At 42.0% G+C, this 22,016-nt stretch overlaps 1 protein-coding gene across 3 annotated transcripts in view; it reads left to right on the forward strand.

Moving 5' to 3' along the window:
- GNG2 (G protein subunit gamma 2) overlaps positions 1 to 22,016 on the forward strand; it is a 116,032-nt gene that overhangs the window by 61,569 nt on the left and 32,447 nt on the right. The window contains exon 1 of one of the 3 annotated variants that reach the window (XM_047737495.1): positions 10,793 to 10,882. The exons of the other annotated variants lie outside the window; for them this stretch is intronic. Within the exon in view, the coding sequence (XP_047593451.1) occupies positions 10,837 to 10,882 (46 nt within the window). The 5' untranslated portion in view covers positions 10,793 to 10,836. Of the gene's footprint in view, positions 1 to 10,792; positions 10,883 to 22,016 lie in introns of those variants that run through there. 3 annotated transcript variants of the gene reach the window in all.

Below are 22,016 nucleotides of genomic sequence, written 5' to 3' on the forward strand. Positions count from 1 at the left end.
ACAGTTTCTACCACTCCTCCCTTTGTTTCAAGCATGTTCCTAAAGGGCCAATTTTTTATTGCTCGAAGAGGGACCATAAGCCATGGAATGCTTTATTTGATATCTACAGGCTCTGTCTTCTTCCTTAGGACACAGGCAGATAATTTATGCCTCTGGGTATGAGGTGTGTACAGGATATTAAACTAGTGCTAATTTCATAATGCTGTCACACCTGCAGCTGGGACAAGACCACAGAGATAAATGCCATTACCAGAGGTACTTAGATAATGGATTCTCTTAAGGCAATGAGTTGTTCTTTTTAAGCAACATAATGAGACCGTGTAAATTAAACCTGGGAAGGGTTTTCAAAATCATGAAAAAATGTATTAGAAAAATATAAGTATTAACTGTAGCTGACTTCTACATAGATATTCTCTTAACAAAGCTAATACAGAATTGCAATAAACATCATCTTTTTCTCTTTACTTCTAAATGCATACAGATCTCTGAAATCCTGTCATTTTTTTCTTTGTACTGTTTCCTTAGAATTTCCTGTAGAGGTACCACTGGAACTAGATCCAGTTACATTATAATAAATTCTTATTAAGTATTTAACTAACAAATAATAAATGAAGGAGACTTTACTATATATCCCATTTGTTCTGTGTATGTGTGTGCACGTGTGTATGATCATGTGACAAACATGCCAAATTATAAAACTCAATCCTTTTCCTACACACGCCTCAGTTTTGGGGATGTCTGAAATAGTTTAGGAGATTATGTTTTTTTAGCAAAAGAGAGAGAAATTAGGATAGTATGATGGGAAGGAAATTGCTTTTGAACTTGTGAAATATAAGATGTAGCTTTTTAGATAAAAAGAAAAGGAGAAGAAAAAGACAAGAAGTGGAGTCTACTCAGAAAACAAAACAAAGCAACAACAACAAAAAAACCGACAAAATTCATTCCCTGGCATTTTACTGGAGGGCAGTGCACTGGGATCTCTCCTAAATGTTCTGCATGTAGGTAGCTCCCTTTCCGGGAGGGAGAAGACCCCAAGTGGCTGGGACCAGCCAGTGCCCCTTAGCCCTGACCCCACTCCCTGTCAGCCAGAGACACTGCAGGTTTTACCTCCGAAGTCTGACACTTGGCCGTACCCCTCCTTTGTCCCTGGCTGAGCTGCATCCCCCATTGAGCCTCCTCCCCATCTTAGTTTCTCCTCCCTCTCCAAAGACCGCTCAGAAGAAGCTCAGTTTTTCCTAAAGAGTAAGAAACAAAAAAGTCTTTATGTGGGAGTCTGTTTAAGAAATAACCGACTCCTGTTTATAAAGGCCCCTTTCATTCTGCTTGCTGGTATGTGCTTCCTGAGCAGCCGCGGGTGGGACGGCTCAATGGAGCCCAGTCAAAGACTGGCACTGCTAATTTCCAAGGCTGCCACGGGGGTGGAGGAGAAGTGCTGTGCCTGTGGCCCTGTAGGTACTACCCGCAAGAGTTACTCAGACGGGCCCCAGGAGCTCAGCCTTAAACAGCCTGACACACGTCTTATTAGCAGCGCAGTTCTTTCTGCCAAATAACTTTCTTTATGCGTTTCCAGGTATGGGGTGGTTTTCTTTTTCACAAAATACCCTTATTTAAAAATAACAACTGAGGAGAGAAAATAACAGGCATTAAGTAGGAAACCTTGGGTTTGGGCCACAGCGTGTGTCGCATTTCCGGCGGAAGCCATCAAGATGGCGCCCAGGGCCGGGCAGAGCAGTTCTGCGAGAGTTCCCTGTTGTTCTTGGGTCTTAAGTGAGAATTACATAGTGGTTGGGGCGCCAGGGTGGCTCAGTGGTTGGGCTGCTGCCTTTCGCTCAGGTCATGATCCGAGTCTTCCATCTGACTCACAGCTCAGTGGGAAGCCTGCTTCTCCCTTTCCCACTCCCCCTGCTTGTTCCCTCTCTCCCTGTCTCTCTCTCTCTCTGGAATACATAAATAAAACCTTAAAAAAAATTACATAGGGGTCACCAAGCCTGGAGAAAATCTGAACTGTAGAAGTAAAGAGACGGGTGGCTTAGTGATGCACAACATTTTTGAAGCTGTGAAATCAAATGGTTACTTTGAGTTTTCCCCATACATATACAAATATGTATGTAAACACATTTGCATTTTTCTACTCTGTACTAGTAGATGTCTCCGCCTGTGTGTGTGTGTGTGTGTGTGTGTGTGTGTGTGTGTGTGTGATTTAGATTTAAGTAAAAAGACACATGTTTGTGGGACTCCAAATGGAGTTCATAGTGCCTCCTTAAGTTGGGAGAATGCAACCCCCGACCAAGATTAATATGGTAAAAGTTTCACTTAATTTTATTTAAAAATTGTTTTATAGTAAAGCAAACATGGAATAGAATCCAAAGTGGATATGAATTTAAGGCAAAAGTGGAATGGAAGCTCTTGCTTATGACTGGAAAGGCCCACAGATTCCTGAGGGGCATAGGTTTACTCTCTCCTCTCAGCTTTAGCAAATACTCTGAGATCCTTCAGTGTACAGAGGTCCAGCAAGAATGGGCAACAAAAATAAAAAAGATTCTCTGCCCAAAGCTACTTAAAGTCCCACTCCCACTTTTATCCTACAATTATAAATTTATTAGTCTTTCAGGTTTCTCTTTTTAAAAGCGTATGTCTCTTCACAGGTTTAAGCTGTTGGTCATTCACATCTTAGTATGAGTTACCTTATTAGCTTCATCTAAATAATTACCTACTAGCTTTCCATTTCGACGGGCTTTACAGACCAAATCAGAAACTGTGAGTTCCTTATGTAGAGTTAGTTATCTGTGGACTAGAGCAAGCCAGTTCATTCATTTGAGCCTGTTTCCTAATCTGAAAATCCAAATGCTAGCATCTTCTTTGCTATCACAGAACAGCTATGAAGGCAAAATGATATAATTCACATGGCTGACCTCTATAAAGTTACAAAGAACTATTTAAATATCAGTTACCACTCAGTACTTTTAGGTGACATTAGTGGTTATCCTTGTGGTTATTAATACATTTTAGTTGAGATTCATTAATAGATGATGAAGAATGGCACAGGGAGAGGTAATTTCGAAATGTAAGACATTTGGGGAGATCAGGCTCACAGCATTACCTCACAGAGGGACTTCGCTATTTGAAAGTATTACAAATCAGAGGAGAGAAGGGAGAGAGGAAGGAGGCAAGAAAATGCCAGAACAGAGTTCTGTTCTGCATTCACCGTAGGAGCCTTGAGGTAGAAACACCCAATGGCCCCAGCTGCTATCCTAGAAAAAATCGATAGTTGAGAGTCATCTTTAATTGTTAGGCAACCCCCAAGAAGACACAGGCTTTGGAGTTCTGAGTATCATATTTCTCCAAATAAGGATCTGCCAAAAGTATACATAATTAAGGTAAACACTGGTCCTGTTTATCTTTCAAAATATGTAATGCTCTTATCTACTTCTGATAACCCTGTGCATAATCTCTTCTTTGGTGTGCAATATCTAATAATTGTAGCAACCACATACTATGTCCTATGTAGGTACTATATTCATGCACTAAGCATATTCTATGAATGGGGTACTATTCTAGCATTAAGATCTAGGTACTATAATACTCCCACTTTACAGGTGACAAAACTGAGGCCGAGTATTTAAGTAACTTGACCAGGTAGTGTATGGTAGCAGATCCAACTAAATAAGACCAGGTAGCATGACTTTAGAACTGGACAGACTCTGTGTCTCCTTCCTCCCAACCAATGGCAGAACCATTGTGAGCAAGAGTAATTAAAATGTGCAGAAGACAAGAAGCGCTCAGAATCTGCTTCTGTGGAAGTCAGAGGACAATCTCTTCTTTGGGATCTAGTGCTCCAATTCTTGTACAGGACTAGGACTTGACTTTGAAGACTTAAATATACTTGGAGAGGTGAGGATGGAGTGGGGCCAAAAAAGAGAAAGCTCCAAGGAAGTAGTCAGTTTTCTTTTTGTTTTGTTTTTTAAGCTAAATAAGAGTTTGAGAAGAACAGATTTGAGGACATTGAGAATGTAAAGTGTCCATTTTTTAAAGAAGTGCCCCCTTTCTTTTTTAAGATGTGAACCCTCAGATCTGCTGTTAGCCATAAGTTACACTGAGTTATTTTGCTGTCTTGCAAGTCTTCTGAAATCATCAGCTTGACATTATGTTTGCTTCTGCCTCCAGGCTTCACTAAGGCGCATCTAAATTTATTTAGAGAAAAGTCATGAAGAGCAAAGCAAAAATAGTGGACTTTATGCCTTTGAAAAATAAGCTCTCTTTCCTCCTAAACAAGTCATAGAAATTCAAGGCAAAAGTAGATTCATAGGTAAGGGGCAAGGCAGAAGTTTTATGTTTGATTCAAGAATGAGCTCTGGACTAACTTTTTCAGGCACAGAGGGGTACGGTGGGGAGAAATGTAGGGTGAAGTTTGATGTCTCAGCACCCCACGACAGACCCCAAATCACCACTGACACAGAATAGTGTTTCCAATGCTGTCCTCTGTCACAGACTTCTATTTTTCCTTAATTTGGGTCTTGCTGACACACAATGCCACAGTTTCAGGTGTACAACATAGTGATGGAACAAGTCTATATACTATGCTGTGTTACACCATAAACAGAGCTCCCATCTGTCACCACATCATGCTACTATAATATCATTGACTACATTCCCTGTGCTGTACTCAATTATTAGTTTGTGATTCTAGCCAACTTTTTGTTAAGTCAATTATAGTCAAGGAATTAAAGTCACCAAAAGGTAATCATCTTTTTGAGAAAATACTTAGATATAGGTACCAGATATTTACATTTCTCTATTTTCAGACTCATTCATGTTAAACAACTTTTTAGTTATGGACTGATCAATAGTAATTGGAATGCATGGAGACCTTTTCTGAGCTCTTCAACAATGAGGAAAAGGCAGTTGTTGGAAGCAGATGGGACTGTCTAAATTGAGGCAAGTTGCCAAACACACTTCAACTGGTTCCTTTCCTTGGGCTATTAATTGGAAAAGGCTTTCTTCATTCCTGGGCTGTGCTGGCCTTCTCATTTTTTGTCTCCCCTGACCATTAGCAGTTCCATTTGGTCAGATAATTCCATCTGAGTGCATAGGTAGTCTGGCAACACGGTAAACAACTTTGTCTGGAATCAGATGTCTCCTGTTTATCTGGAACTGGTGTCATTTTGAATTACAGTCACTACACTTATTTTCTCCGTCTTCCTTTCCCAGTTTAAGAGTATTAAAATTGTCCAAATTCAGATTTTCTTTTATAATTCAGTGCCTCCAGTTCGATTAAGACCCAGCTGCCATTAAATGAATAACAAAAAATAACACCAGACCTGCAAAGTCAGTCAGGTCTGATTATTTATGTCATTGGCTCAAATTGTGATTCCACAGTGTCCCTCATACAGGAATTGCAAAGCAAGTTCATAGTAGTGGTGATTTTGTTTTCTAGGGGTACTTTTTATGCACCAGATTCTTCTTTTTCCCCTCTAGCTTTATTGAGATATAATCAGCATATGACATTGTGTAAGTGTAGGTTATGCAATATGATGATTTGATTCACGTATATAGTGCAAAATAATTACCACAATAAGGCTAGTTGACACATCCATCACATTACATAATTACCAGTGTGTGTGTGTGTGTGTGTGTGTGTGTGTGTGTTGAGAGCATTTAAGATCTCAGCAACTTTCAAGTACCTAATACAGTATAGGTAGTATAATATTATACTAATACAGTATAGTAACTATAGTTACCATGCTATACATTGTATCCCCAGAACTTATTTATCTTATAACTGAATGTTGCCCATTTTGACCAACATCTCCCCACTTCCCTTACCCCTGGCCCCTGGCCACCATCATTCTACTTATAGAGAAATTCTTATTTAACCTAACTGACCACTATATTTCACATTAGTGCTTTAAACAATTTCTTCCTTTCTTTTTCTGTGGGGAAAAAGGGTTCAGGTGCCCCTCCTGGGTTCTTCTGGCACCTGGCCTTTCTCATGTCTTAGTCTATAAGACACCATATTGCAATTGCCTACTTATGGATCTGCCTTTACCTTTAGGGCATAAGCTTCTTGAACACTGAGCTCGTGTCAGCTTCCCTGGCTCCCAGCACGGTCTGGCACATGAGTCTCTAGAATACACTGATATTTGATAGAAAAGTAGTGCCAGAGGGCTGGCAAGAGTTCTGTTTAATTGCCCAGTTAGATTAAATAATGCTACCCAGATGTTAAGGAAGAATGATCTGTTATGTAAAGAAAAACTGAAAGTTTTTGAAACCAAGTATTCTGGTGTTCTTTGCAAATGATGTTAAGGGAGATGAACTGATCCCCTTGTGTCATTAGAATCCTAAGGATTTGTCATGACACCAGAATACTTCATGGAAACCAGATCTTCTCTGGAGGCCCTGTTGGGTGTTTGCCTTTTTTCAGACTTTGTACAATCACAGCATCTGGTGTGAACTGAACCCTTGTTTCTTTGTTCTCATCAAGTCACAGCTTTAGTAATTTTAAAAGACTTTTATTAAAGATTCTTTTCTGTCATTTGTGGATATGTGGAGCTCTTAGGAATAGAAGCATCTCACGGACAAGTGGGATTACTGACATTAGGGTTTTTAAGACCAAATCCTAGGAATTACAAATGACTCAGTAATGTCAGAGTATTAATTAGATCTCTGTAAAATGAATTGGGCTCATTTGCTGAATCAGGGATCCCCTGAATGACAGACCCAGCGAATAAGCTAGCTTAGATACAGGATCAGTGGTGTGTTGTTATTTTTCCAGCTATTTTAAATCGTTGCTGTAATGGGGACCACTGACTGTTTCCGTTCTTCGCATTCCTATCTACCCCCAATGGTGGATGCGGTTGCTATCTGCAAGACCCATCTAACATTTGCTGAAGAGGGGAAAGCTGGGAGGGTGCTTGGAATCCAGTCATTCATGAAGCAGCCTTGTAAGACACACAGTGTTTCTGAAAAAGAGTATCCATAAACCACAGAGTTTTCTAGCAGCTCTAGCAGAATTTGCTTCTCTAAGAGAGGCAAAACATAAAGAATGTGAAGCATTAGTCATGAATATAGGCTTTATGTGCCTAGAGCCAAAAGTAATTGGGTGTGGGTGAGGTTAATGAAGATACAAATGCTGAAACAAAAAGTCTGTCCACCTCTCTTTCCTACTCATTATTGGTTTGAGTTTCATGGAAGTATTCTTTAGGATGAGAGAAGACAGAACCCACTGGCCACAGGGACTCCCCTGATCCTTCTGTGCTTGGTAGGGCAGGAAACATAAGGAAGGTGGGGAGCTGGCATTGAGAGAAGAGGCTGGCAGGAGTAATTGATGGAGGTTGCTCTGATACCAATTTGGCAGGTAAATGGACATTTTAATAGGCAATTTAATGCCTTTGGGAAACTGTTTGCTAGGACAATATTATCTATTCTCATCAGACAGAAGAAAACCTATCATCCTACTTTTAAACTCACCAGTAATGAAAGCATTTACCTCTAGAAATTCCAGAATATGTTTCTATATATAGATGACTGATCAGCCTGTCCCTGTCTGGGAAGTGTCCCATTCATCCTAGCCTCAACCTGTAGACTCTGAAGAACCCTCAGCCAAGCAAATAGTGATCCAACCAGGCACAGAAGAGCCAACCAAGGCTCTTCAAATATTCCTTTGGCATATTTGGTTAGCACACTGTATAAATATGGTTGGAACGCTCTCATTCCTCTTCAGCAAGATCAGCTTTGTTTTGTTGCAGGATTGCAGAAGTGCTTGGTAAATCCTACCCTGCCAGATCCCTTGGAGATAGGGGACATAGGAGCCATGAGCCTGACTAATCCAACACTACCATAAGCGAAGTGATTCTGGGTGTCAGCTCTGTCCTTACACCTACTTTGTGGAGGAGACTAGTCATTTATGCAGGAAAGACCTGGTAAGAAATGGGATTCAATCTTCCGGGGTAAGTGGAAGTATTAGTGAGAGATGTAAGAATTGGCTTATTGTCACCATCTGTGACCTTGGTCAGGTCACCTGATCTTGCTATTGTTTCTTCATCTGGAAGTCTATTTCTGGTTTGTCTAAGAGGTGTTTCCCCAAAACAGTAGAAAATACAATAGAAGTTCATGAAGGTAACCTTCCACTATTATACTTATCATTCTGTGTTGATGGCCTAAAATTAAATGGAACAAATAAGCCTCAGGAGTATCTCTGACAAGTTAGCATCAAATCCCCCACAGATTATAAAGACAATGTTTAGAGGTTCCAGAGGAAACTTTTTTTAAAACTAACTTCCTGTAGGCCTTTCTAAGAGTTCCAAAGTGCCCAAGCTCTCAAGGCCTATCTATAAATAATCAATAGAAGCAAATCTCCTTCTGGAAAAGGTCTCTTTTGACAAAGGCATGATAGGTGCCTCATTCATTCTATAAATAGTTACTGAAAGCCTGCCATGAACCAGACACTGATCTAGGCACTAGTGATTGAGCAGTGATTAAAACAGACTAATTTTCTGTGCTTTGGAGCTTATATGTTAGTAGGCTATACTAAGTAAATGCAGGCAATACAGGGAATGAAAGTAAAAATAAATACAGATACAATATGTCAGTTAGTTCCAAGTACCAAAAAAGAACACAAGGCTGGGTAGAGAGCATGAGAAGTATAAGAAGGGGAGGTACTTTTTTAGACAGGGAAAGGTTCTGATAAGTTGATGTTTGAACAGATACCTGAATAAAGTGAGGGGGTAAAATATAAGAAGAACAGCCCAAACAGAGGGGTCGGGGTGTGCAAAGGCTCTGGGACAGGAGTATGTCTGTCATATTCAAAGAACAGGAAGGAGACACTCTCGCTGTATTCAAGTGGGCAAGAAGAGACTGGTGGAAGGTGAAATGAGAGAGCTACCCATTGACGTTATCATTCAGCTCTTGTAGACCGTGTAAAAGTCTGAGCTTTTACTCTGAGTAAGGTGGGAAGCTGTTGGAGAGTCATAAACAGAGGACTGACATCATTCTGACATACATTTTATTAACATAAACTCTAGCTGCTATATGACAAACACACTGAAAGGGGCAAGAGCAAAATCAGGGAAGACAGGCTGATACTGAAATTTTCAAGCAGGAAATAAAGGTGGCGAGGGTCAGACTGGTAACTGTGGGAGGAGAAGGAGCTGGGTTCTGGATATATTCTGAAGGAAATATTCAGGGATTTGCCGGGAGATTGGAAGTGAGCTGTGAGACAAAGAAGAAAGAATGTCAAAGTTTTTAATCTGAGTATCCAGAAGAATGGAGCTGCCATTGACTGCCATGAGGAAGACTGTAGGAAGAGCAGGTTTGGGGAGAAAAATTAGAAATTTGGTTTAGGACCTATCAAGTCTGAGATGCCCATTCCTGTGGAGAGGTTGAGTAGAGAGTTGGTTCTAGATTTCAAAAGCAAGACGGATAATGGAGATAGAAGCTTGAGGGATAGAAGCCAAGGGCTCATAATTCAGCCATGGGTCTGAATGAGATCACCTGGTTTGAGTGTAAACATAGAAAAGTGTAAACATAGAAGAGTGCGAACACACTGAGACCTGGGGATCAAGGAGATGAATAAAACCAAGAGGAAAGACTGAGAAGGAATTGAGAGGAAAGACAAAAATCTAGAAAATAACAGAAAATAACAAGGGTTGTGAGAAGATGGATAAATTGAAACCCTTGTGCACTTCACTGTTGGCAGGAATGTAAAATGATGCAACTATTATGAAAAACGGTATGGAGTTTCCTCAAAAAATTAAAAAAAAGAACTACCCTATGATCTAGGAACCCCACTTCTGGGTGTATATCCTGCAGAATTGAAAGTACAATCTATGTGCATAGCATCATTATTCCCAATAGCCATGTTCTTCAGTGGATGAAAGGATAAACAAAATGTGATATGTATATAATATATATATATATATGTATGTATCTCTGTGTGTGTGTGTGTGTGTGTGAGATATATGGGATGCTAGCCTTAAAAAAAGAAGGAAAACCTATCACATGCTACAGTGTGGATAAAATAAGCCAGCTGCAAAAAGACAAGTACTGTGTGATTTCATTTATGTGAGGTGTCTGAAGTAGTTGAACTCATAGAAACTGAAAGTAGAATTGTGGTTGCCAGGGGTTGGGGAGACAGGGAAATGAGTTGTTCAATGGGCATAGAGTTTCAGTTTTGCAAGATGAAAAAGTTCTAGAGATCTGTGCAATGTGAGCATGGTTAAGATGGTAAATTTTATGTGTCTTTTACCACAATTAAGAAAAGTGAATGAATGAATGAATGAATCAGTCAATCAGTGAGTCTAACAGTCAAGAAAAAGCCACATCCCTGGAGTCCGGTGAAGAGGCTATGTAGGAGTTGGAAGCAACTCCTTAACACTCACTGTGTTAAATCCTGCCAGGAGGTGGTAGTAGCTGAATAATGGCCACCAATGATACCAGGTTCTAATCCCTGCAATTGTAAATGTAACTTTATATGGGTAAAGAGTCTTTGCAGATGTGATTAAGTTCTTGACGTGGAATCATTATCCTAGATTACCTTGGAGAGTTCCAAATTCAATGATAAGTATCCTTACAAGACAGAGGCAGAGAGAGATGCCCCACAGAAGAGAAAAGGGCAAGGTGATCACAGAGACAGAGCCTGGAGTGATGGGACCACAAGTCAGGGATCTCCAGCAACCACCAGAAGCTAGAAGAGGCTAGAAATGGAGTCTTTCCTTGAGAGTCTAGGAGAGATCATGGCCCTGCTGCCACCTTGATCTCCCTTCAGTGGAACTGATATTGAATTATTATCTTCCAGAACTGTGAAAGAATAAATTGCTGTTGTTTGAAGCCATCAAGTTTATGGTAGTTGGTTCCAATAACCACAGCAGCCTGAAGAACAGGTCAGGTAAGGAGAGGACTGACCAAGTGATGACTGGATTTGAAAAACTGGAAATCGAACCTGCTGCTGACCTAGACAAATGCCTACCTAGACAAATTAAGTGGAGGAGAACCCATTTGGAGGGATCTAGGAAAATAATGAAGGAAGGGAAGTGGATACAGTGAGGCTAGACAAATCTTCCAGTCATCTGTAAGGGAAAACAGAAAAATGGGATTCTTGCTGGGAGGGCATGCAAGGTCAAGGGACAGGTTTTGTTGTTTTTCCAAAGATGGGAGATGTTTTGGCATGTTTATATGCTGATGGGTTCTCTCCAGTAAAGAGGAAGGAAAATTGATGATGCAGATGAAAATGAAAGAAAAAGGACAAGGCTCAGGTACTTTAATAGGTAAGGTGGGAGCCAGTGTTGAAGTGAAGGGGCTCCTCACCAAGATATTTAAAAAAAAAAAAAAAAGAAAGAAAGAAAGAAACCAACAGCAGCAAAAACCAAGGCATGAGCAGTTCATCATCACAAGAGAAGAGAAGGCAGTTATTTGTGAGCACAGATGTGCATGTGCCTGTGAGTGGGTGATGGTGGTCATGGGAGAGCATAGATGTGCTCTTCTGGGTACTGCCGGGTGCTGTTTTTTAGTGAAATGAGAAGTGTGAAGCAAAGTCATCAGCTGCGGATGACAATGGGGACTGAGGATGTATTAGAGGCTTGAGGAGAGAGGGAAAGGTGTGGAAAACATTACTGGAGGTTGACTAAGGAAATACGGAAGAAAAACTGGGCAGCGCTACTGACCTACTTGAAGTTAATATCTGTGCATTCGTGGTTATGTTTGACTTGGCACTCTTCAGCTGCTCAAGGATAGATTGAGAGTTGGAATCCATCAGGGTTGGGGATTTTTATAAGCTGGTATGACTGAGGGAGAGAGAGGCCGTGTTGCTGTGAATTTGAAGGGAGTGGACCGCACAACAGACCATGGAGTCTAAGCCTGGTAAGGTGGCACGTGAGGACACAAAGGTTTTGAGGGATGATGAAAAGGAGGCATGCTCAACAGGTGGGTGTCCTGAATTTTTATAATCAGGGTCCAGCAGGAATGATCTGGAAAAACAGAAAATAGAAAGCTTGAAATCTTCCTTTCAACCGAGTTCCTCTCGGTCTTGGGGTTTTAATGCATATTTGTCCACTCTCTTTGGACATTTAATTTTGGAATTGGGGGCTGACACTTAACTATGTTGAGAAAGTCCTGGAGCTGTGGGATTCAATGGTACACTGACAAGAGTGAAACCATATTAGTATCTCTAAAACAACCAACAAGAATCAATCATTCATGTCAACACTCTCATTTTACAGAAGGGGAAACCAAGGCCCAGAGGGATTACAATGACTCATCTGTGATCACTGGACAAAGCTGATACTCGAATCCAGACCTCCAGCCTTGGAATTCAGCATTCTGTATTACCCCATGCTGATTCCCACATTTTCTTTGTGAACATCCATCAGTTCAGTACCTTGGGGAGTTGTGGATGTCAGCTCAGAAAACATCTTCACAGCTCTCCCTAATTCCATGCCCCTCTGTCTTCCCTTCATGCTCCCATCCAAAGACACCACACATGTTCCAAAGAGATGGCCTCCAGAAAATTCCTTGGAGAGCTACATAAGTTTCTCTTTCCACACAACATTAAACCCATTTTGTAAAAGTATAGAGATCGGCTTGGCAAATACTCTTTACTCACTAAACAGGGCACCTGGTAGTCAAATTTGCCCGTTATTTACATTCTTTACAAAAACAGCACCCACGGGGGCACCTGGGTGGCTCAGTGGGTTAAGCCGCTGCCTTCGGCTCAGGTCATGATCCCAGGTCCTGGGTTCGAGCCCCGCATCGGGCTTTCTGCTCAGCAGGGAGCCTGCTTCCTCCTCTCTCTCTGCCTGCCTCTCTGCCTACTTGTGATTTCTCTCTGTCAAATAAATAAATAAAATCTTTAAAAAAAAATAGCACACACGCCCACACACACACACACACAAACACACCACACACACAAAACTAAGGTGAGAAAATTAAGTCCAGTGCCTCTAGCCTTAATAGATCAGATAGTCTCACTGTTGGGTGGTGATCATCGTGACGTGGCGGGGGTGGGGGCGATCGGCAGAATGAGTGGGATCATATTTTTTCATTTCACCAACTCCCCACCCCATTCTCCTGATAGAGTTTCTTTAGGGGTGACCACACATGGGGACAGGGTGGGACTTACTTAGTGAGAAATCTGAAGAAATTTGAACCTTAATAATTCTGATATTAGGCAGCCTCAGGAAACAGGGTTAAGTCCTTGGTTCTGACACTAGGTGATGGCTCTGTTTCCAAGGCAATGCATTTCATTGCTCTGCCCTTAATTTTGTTGTTGTTGTTTTTACCTGTGAAGTAAGGTCTTGTTTCAGTGAGTTTCAAATGCCTCGTATTTAGCCTCGCTTTAAGGGTTAGTGGCATACGTTTGCAGAGGAGTCATTTTGGAGTCATTTTTTTTTTAACTTGCTCATTCTTAGAAAAATCCTCACCTCTCACCCTGCAGAGGCCTTCCTGCCTTGAGCCCCCAGGGGCTGCCAAAACAGAACCAAACTTGTTAAATGAAACAGTGCCAACCACAGGCTCCAGACGTTCAGAGGCATTTTTGAAACCTATGTCACAAGTGATTTTCATCACTTATACTTTGGCATATTAAATCAGTGATTATAAAAAAAGATTTGTTGTGGGTAGATGGTCCTGCAAGATAACTTCTGGCTCCTGCCAGTCTCTGAGGTTTCATACCTCTGTGAACTCCATGTTAAGGAAGGTCAGTCAAGTGCACAGTCTTTGCTTTCCTGGAACTGCTCTTGGTACCTGGGGACTAATCTCAAAGTTGTGCATTCTGAGAGGCCAGGCTAGGAAAGGAGGAGAGTGAGCAAAGTGGCTAAGTAGCTCCTGAAAATAGTCTGTGTAGCTTTGAGGTGGTTTCAAGATTGCATATACATAGTTAGATGGTCATCGGCGTGCTGAAAATGGTTGAATTTTAATGTATGTGAGTTATATCCTGATAAACCTGACTTTAAAAAAAGAAGTATCTGTAAGACGATCTCTGGTCCCCAGGTCATCATTTCAGACAAATCCCTTTACCTTTTGGAGATGGCGAGTAAACATCTGTGCTGTGGAGTAGGGTCCCCTTCTTTTTTTTTTTTTTTTTTTTTTAAGATTTTATTTATTTGGGGCGCCTGGGTGGCTCAGTGGGTTAAGCCGCTGCCTTCGGCTCAGGTCATGATCTCAGGGTCCTGGGATCGAGCCCCGCATCGGGCTCTCTGCTCGGCAGGGAGCCTGCTTCCTCCTCTCTCTCTGCCTGCCTCTCTGCCTGCTTGTGATCTCTCTCTGTCAAATAAATAAATAAAATCTTTAAAAAAAAAAAAAAAAAAAGATTTTATTTATTTATTTGACAGGCAGAGATCACAAGGAAGCAGAGAGGCAGGCAGAGAGAGAGGGGGAAGCAGGCTCCCTGCTAAGTAGAAAGCCCGATGCGGGGCTCGATCCCAGGACCCTAGGATCATGACCTGAGCTGAAGGCAGAAGCTTAACCCCCTGAACCACCCAGGCACCCTGAGAAGGGTCCTCTTCTTGATGCCCTTCCCCTCCAGTCCAGGGGACTTGCAGGGTAATCAGCGTGGGTGAGAGTTGTCTGTGTCCTTACTTAGTGATAAAGTAAAAGAAAGGGTTACGTGCCCCTTCACCTTTAATTTCTTAGCCTTTTTTTCCTCTACCCAATCTTTATAATCAAAGATATATCGGCAGGACAATTTATTTTATGCGCTTAGAGTAGTAGTTGTAAAAAAATATTGTTTAGAAGAATAAAAATGGCTCTGTACTACATGTCAGAGATGTGTGATAGCCTTAAAAGAGGATGTAAAATGTGACAGTTGAGTAATGGGAAACATTAAAATAACTTCATTCTCTTATGGATATGGGGGGGATGGATAAATCTTACAGTGTGCCTCATGGGAAAACATCTCAGAAATTCAGCATCGATGCAAGGCCCAGAAAATGATTATGTGTATTAGTTAATATTATCTTCCCAACATGATACTCCACACCCAAAAAGTAAGCATTCCAAGTTGGGGAAAGGTACTTGAAAAATGGCTGGCAAGTTTCCTTTGGCTGTCTCCTGATAGTACAATATAGGGGAGTTTTGCTTTCTGAATCTCTATGTTTTCCAGTTTTCTGATAATGGCTATGCATTTCTTTTACGTATTTAAATATTTTTAAAGTAAAAAAAATTAATATTTATTTTTTAATATCTTAAAATATTTCAAAAAGTCAGTTCGAGACCAACGTGCTCCTTGCTGTCCCTGACACTAACCCAAGAAAAGGGAGCCAAGGCCTTCTGTGCTGCATTTCAAGGGCTGTGGCCTCACGCTGGGTTTCTGCCTGAGCCCGTGGTCACTGCTCCGTGAAGGCTGGGGGAAGGTGAGGCCAAGACTACAAAGGAGCTTTGAGCATCACACGGATGTTTACACTTTCAAACAGTGTGTTTGTGTAACTTTGCAACTGAGAAAAGTTATTGATGATTTATATGTTGCCAAAAACAACCTACAGGGCATGTGGTTCCCTGGGGATCGGTTTCTCTCTTGGCGGTAGCCAGGAAATGAGGAGAGGAAAGAAGGTATAAGTCACAAGCTTATCCTTTGCCCCAGTTATGTGGGGATACTAAAAGATCAGATGAGATCCAGAGCCTGGGAGATGCCCTTTTAGGGAATATGCTCCATTAGCCCATTTGCTACCAAACTAAAGCCACCATTAGCAACCTGTACTGAGGAGCAGTGTTTGATGGGGCTATCGTGAGGGGCATGGATGATTCCGTGCTCTGGGTACTCATCCTCACAAGCAGCAAATGTGTACTGAAGCGTCTAAGACCCAGAAGGCCGGGTGCGGAGGGTGCTAAATGAAGGACTTTCATTCATTTAACAAATACTTATCAAGCACCTACTGTGAACACCACAAGCTATTTGCTCTTAGTTTATATTTAGAGGAGGAGAAAGATGGATGCTATAAAAATTCAGTGACTTCAGATGATTATAATGCATTGAAAAGAAAAAATAAACAGGGAGCTTTGCCAGAAGAAGGATGGGCTAGACAGGACACTTTATTATACAGTGTAATCGGGAGACCTGGCATTTGAATGTCGGCTCAAAAGAGAAAGCAGCAGCCATGGGCACCACCAGCCAAGGCAATGCAGCATGGCAGACAGGGAAGGCAGCGAGTGCAAGGGCCCTGTGGTGGAGCCTGACTTGTCCTGTTCAACCGGTAAAGAAGGACAAACAGGGCAACTTTGGAGATAGAAGGATAGGTGTAATAAATATTTATGGGAGAAAACCCAGATGAAATACTAATGATAAGAGCAGTTAGTGCAATATTTATTTTCTTTCCTTTTTTTTGTTAAAGATTTTATTTATTAGACAGAGATCACAAATAAGCAGAGAGGCAGGCAGAGAGAGAGGAAGGGAAGCAGGCTCCCTGCCGAGCAGAGAGCCAGATGCGGGGCTTGATCCCAGGACCCTGGGATCATGAGCTGAAGGCAGATGCTTTAACCCACTGAGCCACCCAGGCGCCCCTGTGTGCAATATTTATTAAAAGGCCAGAGAAGTGACTTGGTTTCTACTAGCACAGGCTCCTGGTTTGGTATGAGTTTGAGGGCCTGAGGAGGTCGCTGGGGTAGGTAGTTGCTGAGGAAGGGTTCTCCAAGGAAGGGAGGCTAGGGCCTGGCTGCAAAACATAGGTGCACGTGAGGGAATAGGCCATACAGGGAGCTCATGAACTCCTCGGGCATGGGCTGTGTTGGGTGAACAGAAAACAGGCGTTTTTGCTGAAAGCTAGGGCTGGTGAGGTGGGGTGGCGACAGACACTGTAGATATTGATGGAAGAGCTGCTGTGTATCCAGTGATGCTCTGCCGGTCTTCACACACAGGAAATAGACCCAAGGAGGAAGCAGAAGACAATTAGCCTCAGGTGCTTGTCTTGCAAGTTTATTCTGTGCCCACAGGAAACCCTTACAAACACTGTAGGTGGTTGTGAGTATTCCCTCCAAAAGATAGCAGTAAAAGATAGCAGCACCTTCTTAGAATTATGGAGGGAGCCCATAGGGTTCTCACATCCACTTTGTGGCCCGTTTCCGTAGAAACTTACTATGTTTAACACATGCACATGCTTCTGAGTCACACACTGTAAGCACTTAATAAATCCTTGTTTACTAATTTTTTAAAGGTTTTATTTATTTATTTGACAGAGATCACAAGTAGGCAGAAAGGCAGGCAGAGAGAGAGAGAAGGGGGCAAGCAAGCTCCCTGATAAATGGGGATCCTGATGTGGGGTGCGATCCTAGTACCCTGAGATCATGACCTGAGCCAAAGGCAGAGGCTTAACTCCCTGAGCCACCCAAGAGCCCCCCTTGTTTACTAATTTTAAATTGCAATTGATTTTCAAATGATCGCCATCTCTTTAAGAAGTCGTCAGTGCAAATGAGAAATTTCAAAATCAGATGTGAATATTTACCCACCTCCCCCCACCCCACCCAAAGGTCCTGGTTAATAGAGGCACAGTTGTTCATAATCCTAGATATTTTTTCTCACTGCCTTTCTTAGTCCCCGATTCCTTTTCCATGTACCTTGTTGTGAGGGTTGGAGATTATGTATGTAATGTTTCTAGGTTATAGGGCTTAGTAGTTGCTCAATAAATGGTGGTGGTCATTTCCTGTTCGTGCCTGTTCCTTCTGTAGCAGTCCATACTTTATAAGGTGTTATCACAAACATTAGGGACACTTGTACAGCCCTACAATCCAGTTGAGCTCCTGAGGACCAGAAAGATTAAGTGATTTTTTCCCACTGAAAAGAAACAAAACAAAACCAACCAACCAACAAACAAAAACAAAAACAACCCAGCCAGGAATGTCAGAATGGACCAGAATTCAGGTCTACTGTCTTCTAGTACCTGTTTCTCTAATCTTGTACCACCCGTCAATTCTATCACAGGAAATATCCCTAGACAACATGGTGGTACCAAACATCAGTGGAGGGGCTCCAGTTCTTACCGGGGAAGCTGCATTGAGGAGCTTGGCCAAAGGACTTTGGGTGTTACCATTTTGAGAGCCTAAGGATCCATCTGAGCAGAGAGGCAAGGAAACAGGTGCGCTAGTCTCCCCGAACTCCCGGGGTTGCCTAAGGCTTAAGATCCACTGAGGACTTAGAATTGAAGCAGTGTTTTGTTTTTTTTTTTAGAGAAATTAATTGACCAATAAATAATTTCCTACAAGGAGGCAGAAGGCCTCTGCCTATCAGCTTCCCCTTGCCTGCTGTTGTGGAGCATTAGACATCAGTAGGTTAACAAAGCCATTTCTATGGAAACAAGCTCATTTTTTCTCTTCGGTTGGAACCCTACTGGTTCACGGTCAAGTTTTCCTTTTTTTTTTTTTTTAAAGAAAATCCAGCACATACCACACAAAATATGGGTCTTTTTGCCTTCATACAAACAACGCCCATCTAATATCTGAGAATGCCAGCTCCCATTTGTGCATACAGCCATCTGCATTATCCAGGGTTCCAATAAAAACTAAAGCTTGCGTGTCATTCTTAAGTTGCAGCATGCTCTATTCATTACTGTTTTATTTTACAAAATCTGTGAAACCCATGATTTCGAACCACGTTTTCCAAGGGCTATGTTTTTGTCAAGGTTGGTTAGAAGCTAACCAGTGATGCTCTTTCCAAGCAGAAGGCTGCATCTCACAGAGATGTTGTTTCAAAAACTGCAGTTTACTGGAAAGCAGAGAGCTGTCATTTTCAAATAATGGTTTCTGGCACCCAAGTAAGTCAGGGAAGCTGTGTTGTGTCTTACTCTCTACCTATACAGCATAGATAGCTCCCATGCTGATTTGAGGGAAATCAGATGCAATCTTGTCTTTCTCTCATTTGGTAAGTGGCAACGTCCCAGCAAAACCACATGTTTCCTGAGTAGAGTTTAAGTTGATACGTTGCTCCCTTGGTTCATATCCTTCCCCAATGGCCCCATAACATTTTTGTTTGGTACAACTTCTGCACCAGATCTCATTCCCATTAACTCTCTCCGTAGCTACAAAGACCATAAAAATTGCTGTTATGTTTGTGAAATGGCCAAACAGATACCACAGTCCCCAGATTAGGATCAGTCTGCTGCATCTAAAAATGGAAATTGAGAAGGGCTGGAAGAACATTTTTCCCTGGTGGGGGCTTGCTTTAGAAACACCCATCTCTCTAATGTTCCGACTTAACCCAAGCCTTGGTTTCCTCCAGCTAGGGATGCAGTACTTCTGTCCCTGGGGTTGTGAGGATGAAACGGAATTGGCCCAGGGCCTGGCACATGGCAAACCCTTGGTTTATAAGCGAATACTCATTTTTAGTATGAGTTCCTGGTCCTCTGGTAAAAGAACAAAGCTTTTGGCCTGTAAAACCAAATTTCCAGAAATGAGAAGCATTGAAAGATGGGGAGGGGAGAGAGGAGGCGGGGGAAGGGGTTTGGAAGGTTCCTGTTTTGTTTTATTTACAAATCCATCCTTAGCCAACATTGTGCAGTCTCGTTCTCTGCATTCTGGGTGCTCAGGAACCCCCTGCGACTCCTCTTCTCCCTTCCCTGGGGCTCACCTCCCCTCTCTGGCTCTCCCCCTCTCTTCTCCCCTATTCAAATACTAACTAGTGCCCCCTGGAGTCCAACATCATTTCTCATGCATATCTTCTGTCCCCAAATGCTTCCACGCTGAAGTCTGTGTGGACATCCTACCCTTTTCCTGACAATCCCCTCCCCATTCTCATGTCCTTTTTTTTTTGCCACCTGTGGCCTCCATACGCCTACTCAAAAATGAGCAAAGGCAAGTGAGGAAACCGGGACATTATGACACCCAAAAGATATCTTTGTGATGGCTCCAATTGTTGAAACACGTAAGATTGGGAAAGAGTGAGCCCGTGAGGCAGATTCCAACCCTGACACTCTGGGGCTTGAAAGTGTTGAAGGAGAAGCAACAAGCTTCCCAAATAAATCCTCTATTGATTTAAAATTTCCCCAGTGGTGGGAGAACCAAAAAGAAATTAGTGTTTGCTGATTAGTAGAGATGGAAATGTGCTATTTTGGTATTTTCAGGTCAACGTGGCCAACTGGTAATACGAGGAGCTATCTCATAAAAAAGTACCGTGAAACTAGGCAGGCTGTTTTTACAATTATTATTCGACTCACGCTGCAGCCACAACTCAGAAATTCACTTGTGTTCTGACTGCGAAAGCCCTTCCCTGGACCCTTCGTGTATATACTCTCATCAATTTGGTGATGGTGGTTCTTACTTGCTACAGAATGAATTAGGGTAGGGATCCAAAAAACAAAATCAACAAGAAATGAGTTTGGCAAAATGACCAAACTGAACTTGTGCTGAGGTATAAGCCATTAACAAAAACATTTACCCAGGTGACTAACTGTAGAGGCTCTGAAGAATTGCAAATTGAAATTGTTAGGAAATGGTCCTCTAATTCAAACCCAGCCAATAACCGATCCCCAACAATATGGCTAACTGACAATTGAGGATAATGAAGATATCATCAAATAACTGGGAGACTGTAAACCTCTGATTTGACTGTAAACCTAGAATTGTTTGTTTTATTGCCAGTGTCATCTTAACCTGTAAATATATAAAACAAGTAAATCAAGCCCCCTTACCACCAACTGCAGATATCAAAACACAGTTCTAAGGAACACACAGTTGTAATTAAAATGAAAGGCCAGAACGAAGACTGGATGCCGTGCTTAAAAAACACCATTAGAACCTGAAAAGAATGGCATCCTCCCCAATTAACCTATACTGTCTAAGGCAAAGGTCTCATTATCAAAACATTTATTTATCTTGGTGTCACAGAAATAAGGAGTTGTGTGTTAACTCCCAAGCCTAAATGACAAGAAAATGTATGGTTTCTTAACAGAAGAGTTCCTCCTGAAAGAAACAAGAATGCTGGATGTATTTTTAGAAGAAGAAAACTCATCTAATGGTTATTATTCTATAACAAGCCCTACCTCTCATGTTCAGGGGGTTGGGGGAGGAGGGGTGCTTATCTCATCAGTGAAAAGAGTAAAATGCCTTCTGTATGATTCTCAGGCTTGGAATTCAGGTGGGATAATTAAGACATTCTTCCGGAGTCCTACAAATCTCTCTCACACAAGCTCTGTAATTGTTCTAGGAGCTTCGGTTGTTTGTATTCTTTTTGCTTACTGGTAGATATGACCCAGCATAATCTCACTCCACCAGCACATTGCAAGAGATTGTGCTCTCTTTTAAATAAGCAGGGACTAAATATCCATAAAGCACAATAATGCTAATGAGAATTATGAGCACTTAACACTTATTCATCCCTGGGAAGGTAATAGGGATCCCAAGACATAATATAAAAGCCAGTTTCCTTGAACCTTTCCTGGTGGAGTACTTTCTCTGAGCAGATTTTTCATGCATGGATCTATGACTGTGTTTTTGTTTGTTTTTTTTTTTTTTCCAGTGTCCTTTCTGATGGAGGGGCTGGGAGCAGTACAATTCACTGTTGCCTGGCACTCCAGGGCATTAGAGTTTCTGCCTCCGCTCTCTAAATGCCATTAGCACCCCTGATGACTGTCATAACCCAGGCCACCCCCACACATTTCCAAATGCTTCCTAAGGGGTTGCACTTCCCTTGGTTGAGAACCATTGCCAGTGGGTTTAGTGTGGGGCTTGGAAAATAGGTTGAATCCCATTTGGAATTTCCAGAGGGTAGATTGTTCAAATCTTGAGAAGAGATCTTGGCTGTGGAATCTGAAAGAATTAATCTGCGGAATTCTAGCTCTCCAATTCAAATCCAGAGATGTGCAGTCACCCATTTCAGTACTTGGGAGGGGCTACCAACTGCTAGACAGAAGAGGGTCACACCAGCACTACCAACCTTTGATCATCACCCCAGTGATTGCCAGAGGTGTTTTGAGGTTCCAGAAGTGAGCTCAGGACTTCAGAGTCTCCCCAAGAGAGGCAGACACTGGCTCTATTTCCCTCTGTCCCACTGATTTCTAGAAGAGTTAGAATCCACAGATGGGTGCATCTTTGAGGTAGGCCTCTGA

Source organism: Lutra lutra, chromosome 7 (genome assembly GCF_902655055.1).
Source record: "Lutra lutra chromosome 7, mLutLut1.2, whole genome shotgun sequence".
NCBI lineage: Eukaryota > Metazoa > Chordata > Mammalia > Carnivora > Mustelidae > Lutra > Lutra lutra.